This window comes from Corapipo altera, unplaced genomic scaffold (assembly GCF_003945725.1).
Source record: "Corapipo altera isolate COAL_440 unplaced genomic scaffold, ASM394572v1 140b, whole genome shotgun sequence".
Classification (NCBI taxonomy): domain Eukaryota; kingdom Metazoa; phylum Chordata; class Aves; order Passeriformes; family Pipridae; genus Corapipo; species Corapipo altera.
The window spans coordinates 562,974-572,572 of record NW_020884956.1 but is presented as its reverse complement, the minus strand read 5'-3'; the positions used below and the strand labels follow the sequence as shown (position 1 = coordinate 572,572).

General features: G+C 45.5%; 1 protein-coding gene across 2 annotated transcripts; it reads left to right on the top strand.

Moving 5' to 3' along the window:
* The first annotated feature begins 132 nt into the window (after positions 1-132).
* Positions 133-6,127, top strand: CEBPG (CCAAT enhancer binding protein gamma). Of its 2 annotated transcripts, none has more exons than XM_027663759.1 (2): positions 133-341; positions 4,090-6,127. In XM_027663759.1, the coding sequence occupies exon 2, from the start codon at positions 4,200-4,202 to the stop codon at positions 4,650-4,652; it is 453 nt and encodes a 150-aa protein (XP_027519560.1). In that variant the 5' UTR covers positions 133-341; positions 4,090-4,199; the 3' UTR covers positions 4,653-6,127. The 2 variants fall into 2 exon arrangements, with proteins under 2 accessions (XP_027519560.1, XP_027519559.1); XM_027663758.1 differs by lacking the exon at positions 133-341 and adding an exon at positions 714-3,198.
* The last annotated feature ends 3,472 nt before the right edge of the window (positions 6,128-9,599 follow it).

Here is a 9,599-nt window from a genome sequence, read left to right as displayed (position 1 = left end):
CCCGGGTCGGGTCCGGGGGCGCGCTCGGGGGCAGTGGCGGGAGCGCGCCCGGTCGGGCCTGGGGGGTGCCCAGCGCGGGGTGCGGGGTCTTGACGGATGTTTGGGGTTCCCCGCGGAACCCGGCGGGTTTTTTACAGCCCCGGCCGCGAGTTTCCAAACAGACCCTCGACGCCCGGTAGGAACGGCAGGCGCGGCTCGGTGACAGCGCCGGGCACGGCCGCCCCGGGGGGTGTAAACACCGATAGTGTGCAGAACTTTCTGATTCAAGGAACTGGTTCGTCGTTAGAGATCGCTGTGTCGTTTCAATTCGAATGACAGAGTCTTTCCGTCCCTCTGCTGGGGTGGGCTGTGATTCTGGTCCCATTAAAATACACGTTTCAGGTGTTCCGAGCACGGTCTGTTGAGGATGTTGGGAGTGCGTTTTTCTTGGAACATGCCTATTAAAAATGCAGATTCTGCGGTAAATGCAGGATGTTGTCAACTATAGCAAGAGATGGTGGGTTTGGGCTACCTAGACTCAAAAAAGTTGTTGCCCAGCCCTCGGTACACGAGGGTGAGCCTCATCTCCAGCAAACATGCCTGGGAGAGTGAACCACACAGGAGTGGGCCCTCCCACTGCTCAGCAAATGTGTGCCGGGAGCTTTGTGCCCCTGTCCTTTGTACAGGGTTAGTGGAATTTAGAGTCAGCTCCCACTAGGATATTCCTGCTGAAGAGAAGGGAGGGTACCTATTGCCGTTCAGGTTGGGACCAATTTTGCATTAGACAAGACAGCTCTAAGTGAATCTGTGCAATAAAGTCATCCAGAATCAGCACAGTCCCATTGCAGAAAAGGAGCAGAGAGAAGCATTTAGTATTTCTTGCTGCCAAGTGAAAAAACCCAAACTGATTTAATTAACAGAACACTTCTTTTGGTTTTTTTTTTTTGCCAAAACAAACATTTGGAAGTTTCATTTATTTTCTTTGTGTGTGAAAGCAAAGATAATAAAGGCCTTCATTTGCTGGGGAGTCTGTGGTCCCTGAGGAGCTCTGTCAGACAGTAAGAAACATCTTTCTGTCTGAGGAGACACCTCTGAGTTACCAGCTATTATGCTGTAGTGGGTGGCCAGCTAGTGTCCTGGGTGGCCAGTTGGTGGCCCAAGGAGAGAACCAGGCAGTTCTAACTGGCCACTGGAAACACTACCATGTGCTGGGTGGAACCAGCCTAGGGCTGTTGCTGAGCTGAAGCTAATGAGCAGCTTTATGGGAACAAGATGCTTGGAAACTGGGCTGGCTCTCCAAGGAGCTGCCTCCTGCTGTGCTGGGCTGTCACCCACTCACCTCCTCCTGCTATACTGGAGCTGTCACCCACTCACCTCCTGCTATACTGGGGCTGTCACCCACTCACCTGTGTGTGACACCAACCTGTGTGGGGAGGAGTGGAGCAGCTGCCTTTGTGTCACACGGGGTCCAAGAAATTAGAGACCTACCTGCCTCCCCACCTTCTTGGCCTCTCCCAGTTACCATGTCCTTTACCTCACCCTTCTTGAGAGTCCCCTCTGTACATCTCATACCTGCTGCCTTTAAATCTCCTCGCAGTGTTTGCTGAAGGATGCCCCATAGCACCTGTCACTGTCCAGGGTATCATCCTGACAACTGGTAATAGGCATCCAGCGTCCAAATAATTAGGGGGAAAAACCAGTTTCAAAACTCAACTATTAGCACTGCTGTGAATCTGTGATGCAGTACAGTTAGTGCTACCTGCTTTGCATATTCATTGGAGCAGGACAGGAATCCAGGTGTCATCCCTCCCAGGTGATCATGCCAGAAAATAGCACATCTCACTCAAGAAGTAGTTATTTAATACAAAACAGATCAGTTGCAGGGGGAAAGAATTGAGGGAGATGTGTTCTAGCAGGGCTAGAATGCTTGCTTGAGAGGTGTGACACTGATTTATCTTGTGTGCTCGTATCCATGTACTGCCCAGCTAAAACACTCCATTAAAATTTGGTTTAATGGAACAAATAATTTGTCCATTGAATCATAGGGAAATTTGATAGAGATCAGCAGGGGATGTTAAAGCAATATTAAATAGTTTCAACAGCATACAGAGAAGTAGCACATGGAACCTGGTGATGTGAAGAAACTTGTTACATGTCAGGTGGGGTGCCCTTGGGGGCAAGAGTCACCCCTTCCTCCATAGTATCTCATGAAACACAAAAAGCAGATCATGAAAATGGTGTGGGTTACTTAACTGGACTGTCCAGGTGAACTCAGCAAGCACTGTAATGTGTTGAAACAGAGGGGACAGGAGGGCATTCTGTCTGACTTTGAAAAGGTGCCAAAAATCTAGTCAGAGGGAACCTAAGAGAGCTGCATACTGTTTGAGGGCTGCAGAAATTCAGTAATTTAAAATAAAGTGCAGACAGGAGGAGGATACGCTTACAGCTTGACTAAAAACGTCTGTGCAATTACACGTGCACAGCTGCTACAACTGGCCCTGCCAGTCTGGTGTTTGTGCACAGTAACATCTCGTTAGCTGTGCATTCAGTTCAACTGCTGAACCAAAGTGCTTATTCAGTCAGAGTCTGAGACTGAAACGGGGTTTGTAGAAGTTGCTTAAAGAGCTGATATCGGGACAATACTGAATTGAAAGGTATTGGGTGATGTGTATCTAGATTCAGCTATACAGATGTCAGAAAGAGTTGATGGCCTCTTTCTGCCCTGCAATAGGAAAATGAAAAGATTTCTTGACAGGAGGGGCGTGGGTGTACTCATACATCTTCACTTAACAAGTGAGAAGACTTCTGGGTGACAGAGAATGTTAATTTTGAGTAACATTTAAGCCAATCTTACAGGGCTTTTCCATGAATGTTACTGAACCACATTCTGGAGCTGCATCTCATTCTGGCTCCTTCATCATGGAAGAAAATACACAGTTAAAGTACACAGTTGAATTTTAACCTGTTTGTTTAACCTTGTTTGACTGGTCACCGAGTACTTTTCACTGGAGCCATAGGCAGGTGTTTCAGGAGCTTAGGACCATCCTGTCACCCTTCCCTCTTCTCTCCCAGTCCTTGAAGAAGTCATCCCGTGAGATGGGGACGAGCTGTTATAGCCTTGCCAGGGCCATGTCCCTGCAGCAGCTGTGGTGGAGTCCTCCTTGTGCCACCAGCAGGGCCGGGAGCAGGCTGACACAGCAGTGGAAGGACGTGAGTCAGGTGAGAGGATGTCTTGCTCATCCAGCCAGTTTGTCTGCTGGAGAGTGGACAGTGACCAGTGCACAGGCTACAGCAGGGAACCATATCTGGTGGATGAGTCAGCTGTGGCTGCTCTCTTTTCACGGGTGGCAGCAGCGCCCTGTCTTTGTGTGGTGATTCTCACATTGCCATCACCCTGTTCCTGTCCCACCTGCTCCATACACAGTTACAGGCTCACCTTTGCTTGTGGTTGAACGTCACCCAGAGCCAGGCTTTGCAAAACACTACCTTTTCCCATAGATTTATTTTTCCACTCAATACTAGTAGACCTTAAACAGTCATCAGTTTGAACATCATCTTCAAAAGCAAGTGCTGTAAGACAGTTCAGGAAAGGTGGAGAGGCCGAGCACCCTCGCTCCAGAGAACAGAGACCAAGGAGGACTTTGGGTGGGGATACGTCCAGAGGAACGGTCCGAAGAGGACAAGGATCAAGTACCCCTGTTGGTCAAGAGTCAGGCTGTTAATAGGTTTAAGCCACAGAAGGAAAACTCCAGTCTGAAGACTAAGAAAATTATATAACTGGAGGAAAAGTTAGACAGTGGAACATGTTGCCAAGACAGAGGTTGTGAAACTGGAGATATTTGAGGCTAGGCTAGACACCCATCCATCAGGGATGGCTTTGGAATAACAGAGAACAATTCAAACAGCTTGACTAGATGACCCAGTAATAGTCCCTTCCAATCCAAATACGTTTGAGAGGCTTCAGAAATGTAGTTGGCAGCTTGTGCACTTCCAGCACTGTTGTGATGTGTCACTGCCAGATACACATCACTGGCTTTAGCACGAGGTACCGATGGTACAAGATAGTAGCTGAAGCCAGCACCTTTAATAGCATTTGTTTTTCCATACTAGGTTCATCTTGCCTTTAATCCATGTGAAGATCTGTTGGAAATACCTTCAAGAAACACAAGAGTTTTCAGTCTCCTAATAAATCCTGTTGTGTCCAAGAACAGCCTGTCCAAATGAGCAAGACATCCCAACAGAACACCACTACAGATGCGAACGGCGTAAGTGTGATTCACACCCCAGCACACACCAGTGGTTTGCAGCAGGTTCCCCAGCTGGTGCCAGTTAGTCCTGGTGGTGGAGGCAAAGCTGTGCCTCCCAGCAAACAGGGAAAGAAAAATTCCTTTGTGGATAGAAACAGTGATGAGTATCGTCAGCGCAGAGAGCGAAACAACATGGCAGTGAAAAAGAGCCGGTTAAAAAGCAAGCAGAAAGCACAAGACACACTGCAGAGGGTCAACCAGCTCAAAGAAGAAAATGAACGTTTAGAGGCAAAAATTAAGCTCCTGACCAAGGAGCTGAGTGTACTGAAAGACTTGTTCCTCGAGCACGCACACAATTTTGCAGACAATGTGCAACCTGTTGGCACTGAAACCACCACAACAAACCCAGAGAGCAGTGGACAGTAGACACAGCAACCTTGGGAAACGAACTCCTGAGGTGCAGCAACCAAGCAAAAACTGTTCCTTTAACCATTGTTTTGTGGAGATTTTTCTTCTTCTAGATTTAACACTGAAGATTTGTAACAATTAAACCAGAAACTGGTTAGGGTATTTGCTTTAAATATTTTTCTCCTCAAGGATTTACGCAGGTCTGAATTCATAGCCAACAAGGGGCGTCGTATTAAGGAGATAACATTTTCACAGAAATGTTTGCTTACCATCTTAAGAGTTTGTATAATGGGAGGAATCCAGAAGGATGGCTCACTGTAGTATCAGAAACTCATCATTGGATAAAATGTCCTTTAAATACCTGTTAGAGTATTTAAGCACTTAGTTTTCTCCATGACATACTGCAAAGTGCAAAGGCCGTGGAGGGTGTTTGCTTTCCCATGTGGTGGACTACTTTAAATCTGTAGAGCAACTCCTATAAGGCACCATGTGGGTCCTTCCTGCCCAGTTAGTGGGGAGGGTGTAGTAGTAGTGAGCTGGGATGCTTACTGATGTTTTCTAGAGAAATAACAATATACTATGATGATATGTACAGGCAGTTGGCTTCCAAACGCTCCTGAGTCCGAAGCATCACATGCAAGAGGCAAAGCAGCACACTGACAAAGCCTTTTAGTTAAGCTTGTGTTCACATTGTTCACATAGTGACTGGGGCCTTAGGAGAACAAGAGTTTGTTTTCAGAAAATGTCAAAATGCTACCAAAAAACTGCACCCTGCAAAATTTCCTTCTTGCTGGGGTGGAGGTTTCGGGGAGAACAAAATGTGCAGCCTGGCCAAGCAGCATCTGTTCAGGCAGAATGTATGGATCACTGCTTAATCTTACAGAAATTCACCGTGATTTAAACCTAAATGGCCCTAGTATGACTGACTGATTCAGTGGAATTTCTACAGCCATCATACAGTTGTGTGAAGGAATATCTTCAGTCTTGTTTTGTTTTCATAAAGGTTTTTCTATAGCAACTTTTTTATTGCTACTGCTAAGTCTTTGCTATGATCCATAATGCAGTGGTATGTGCTATACTGAGGATTTAAACAAAGTAAAGCAGGAACTTTGATGTAACTTTAATTTATTTTCATTTCTAAATATTTCATTGATGGTATGGTTGTTTTACATTTAACCTGTGTGTCTCGTGAGTAGATTACCACACTGTCTTAATTTCCCTCTTGCACTACCTTTTTCCATAGATTATTTTGTAGGATGCTTGTTTGCTTTGTACTTAGGAAAAAACTTGGATGTTATCTCTATGAAGATGCTGTTAGAAAATGAAACCTTGAAAAGTTCTTTTTGAATTTAAACTTTTAATACATGTGGAAAACTTAAGGATTGGTTTGGATTATGATAGTCTTTTTACAAAGATATGTTTTTTTCATTCTAGCTGCAGCTTAAGTTGGTAGGGTTGAAGTACCAGAAGCTAATAAAAACCTTTTGCTTCTAGTGCTGGCCTCATTTTTCCTTTTCCTTTTCTATTTCCCCCAAGTGCAGAGTTGCTCACCTCACACAGAAAATCAGTGCAACAGTCTCTGTTCCTGTCTTGCACTCCGGTTCCTGCTCCATGGAAACAATCAGAAACTCATTACAGTTTTGTCTGAATGTCTGATTTAACAAAAAAGAAAAAAAAAGAAGAAATTTAAGACTGAAAATGTGCTGCAATTAAAAGGGAGGGGGAGGAGCAGAACATCAAAAACTACAAGGAAGATGATGATCTGAAAGCATCTGCTTTGTTAACTGTGCACCTCCTCTGGTAGAAAGGCCAGAGCTGGTGTCCCCTGGTTGTCTGCTCTGTGAATTGGGACTGTGTGGCCCTGTTGTCCTGAAGTTGGTTTGCCAGGCCAGTGTGGGCTCCCCCCCTAATAGTCAAAACTCCACATCTCTCAGATTTGGTTCAGATTTTGGTGAAAAGGATTTCTTAGATCTCTTTTGAGTGGGAGTAATACTCTTTCTGGACAGAGACTTCTCCACCTGTTACTCCTGAGAGCTCTGATTCCACTTCCTTCTTGTTTAAAACCAAACCACAGAGTTATGAAAAGTCATTTGTTTGCAAAATGACATTTCTGGCTCAGCAGCCTCTGCTCCAGCTTTGTTTGCCGATGTCGTGGTTTAAACCCAGCTGGAAATTAAGCCCCACGCTCCCCCCCTCAGGTGAGAGAGAAAAGGCTCTCCCAGGTTGGGATAACAATTTACTGGAAACAGCAATGAGATAAGAAAAGGAGCAGTCCCAGCAACACCAGTCAGGACAGCAGTGTAAAAAGAGGGTGGTGCCAGCCAGAGGCTCACGGTGTCCAACCCAACAGCAGTTTATTACTCTGAGCCAAAACAGCTCCGAGGAGCAGACGCACTTTGCCCCAAGGTGCAGTGACAGCAAAGGGCCTCAGTCTCACCCCTCTGCTGCAAGGCACAGAACACCCACACCCAGGGGACTTGCACAGTTCTCTCTTCCTAAAGAAATAAATACATCTACACAAGAAAATTTCAGCGTCGACCTATAAAAGTTAAGGTTTTCCTCTTGACATGTTTTTAACTACAGTCTGTGACAGAATACAGAGCCTGTCACTACAGGAACGGGTGTTACAGCACCAAGAAACCTTATTCCCCTTTTCTCACTGTGCCACTATGGGAAGGGGTCTGCTCTAGTCCCCACGAGCACTGGGAGCTCTACCCCTTTAACTACACCCCGTAGCTGCAGCAGTGTAACTCATGGCAGGTGAGTCCAGATGTGCCCAACCCCACCGAGCTGAAGCAGTCTGCTGAACCCATTTACATGTATCAGTTCAGAAGTGCTCAGACCTTTATAACAAACTTGCTCAGCATAACACCCTTTCTGTTATTTTGGTGTCACTCTACTCAAGTCTTGTTTGCACCAAGGGAGAGGCATCTGGGCAAACATGATAGTGACAGCATAAAATATCATAACACTGTAAAAAAAATTTTGCCATAACTGGTATTTTCACCCCACTAATACATTTAAAATGTTATTAAATATCATTTTGCCTTTTTTGGTAACGGTTTATTCCCCTCCCCCCCTTTTAATTTAGAAAAAAACGTCTAATTCACTTTTTGCTGAAGTGGATAAAAATTACCATAATTACAGAAAGACTTCTGGAAGGAAGGATGAAATTTATATCCACCAAGTTCGTGGGCCTGATTATGAAGGAAAATGGGAGAGGGTGCACCATCCCAGACTGAAACACATCCACATCTCGGGCAGGCAGAACTCAGGAGCTGGTTACTGAGCCAGTGCTGCCCCCGGCCCGGGGCTGGCTCTGTGTGCTGGAACATGTGGAGGCAGAACCGGTTCTGGCTCCTGCAGCTCCCCGGGTTGTTCGACCTGTTCTGCAGCAGCAGAGCCCGGCGTTTGCCAAGATTAATCACAGGCAGGGAAAGGCCTGTTAACTAGACTGGGGTTATGGCTCAGTTGAAACAATTCCAAAGCTCCCTTTTTTTTGAAAATCTGTGAAGTGTTACTATAAAATAGTAACTGCTCTTGAAGCCAAGCAAGAGCAGGTTTCGGAATGCCCAAAGCAGTGAGCCATCCCTGGGTGTGTTCAGAGCACGGCTGTGGAGGGAAGGAGGCTGAGCCCATGAGCACTGTCTTGCACTGAAGAAAACTGAGTTTTAGGGCAATGCCAGAGCAATGCCAGTGCAGTCTCTGTGGTCTTGTACCTGCAAAGCTACCAAAGCAAAGCCTGATGTCCTCTGTGCAGGGGCTACATTTCAATTCAAGAATTCCTGCACTTACCTCCTACAAATCAATGCCAAGAAACCTCTAAAAAAATGTAAATAGGCTTATTTGTTAGCTGAGTGACACTAAACAGAAGGAGTGAAGTCCTCTGGCTTATTTCACAATATGTTTCTTTGGTCTCCAACACACAGTTTCCTATTCAGCAATGGGTCACCAAGGTGTTACAAATAAAGAGCAGGTTCTTGTCACACAGATCAACCCAATTAGCAAAAAGAGCTCTCTGTAGAACAACACATTTGACAATTTTAAAGCAAATTATTTCAGACCTAAATTCAGTCTGGGGTGGGGGGAGCCACAAAGGCAGCAACCCAGTAGTTTCTGACACCATCCAAGCTTTGTGCACCCCATGTGAGACAGGCACTTGCAGGCACCCAGAAGCTCGTAGTTGGTCCCATCACCCACGTGCCAGTTCCTTGGAGTGAGCAGCAGAACTGAGATGTCCCACCCAGATGCTGAGATGATCAAGGGAGCTGATCCCTTCAGTGGGAAAATCCTCGTCTGGCAAGTGGTAACACCCGGAAAGGCCCTGACACTGCTGTGGCTTCAGTCCCTCCTGACATGGCAGAGGGATGTTCTGAAGTGGCTTTGCAGTCAAACTGTGCCCTGAAGACTGAGCAGGAGTTTCTCAAAAAGTAAGATTAGTTTTATGTAGTTACAGCAACTACATTTTATGATGCAAGAAATGTATTTGTTCTCCTGCAGGTTGATGAGTACCTACAGTAAAGAAAGGCTTCTCTGCCTAATTTAAAGTAATTTAAATCTTGCATGAATGGAAAATAATTTTGATCACTATTAATATGTTTGTATGTATCCAAATAAAATTTATATTATTTAATTCTGAACCAGCTAGCACTGAACAGTTAAAAATAACTCTATCATGCTGCACAGCATATGCTGCTGAATGACCCTGAGCCCTGCAGCACAGATATTCCCTTCCTGCAATTTCTAAGGATCATGAACACCACAGCAATCTATCAAGAAACAAATAAATGGACAAATCTAATAAGCATAGGGCTGTGTGTGAAGGATCAGTACACCCATTACCCAGAGCAGAAAACTCTGGCTAGTGAAGGGTCAAAGTTTGCAGAGCACAAATTGGTAGCAGGGTCAGTCAAAGAAGCAGGAACTGGAGCAGAAGAGCATAATCATCACAAAGTTGTCAACATA

Excerpts from the sequence above, each read along its gene's own strand:
- CEBPG (XM_027663759.1), top strand. The coding sequence starts at position 4,200 with ATGAGCAAGACATCCCAACAGAACACCACTACAGATGCGAACGGCGTA.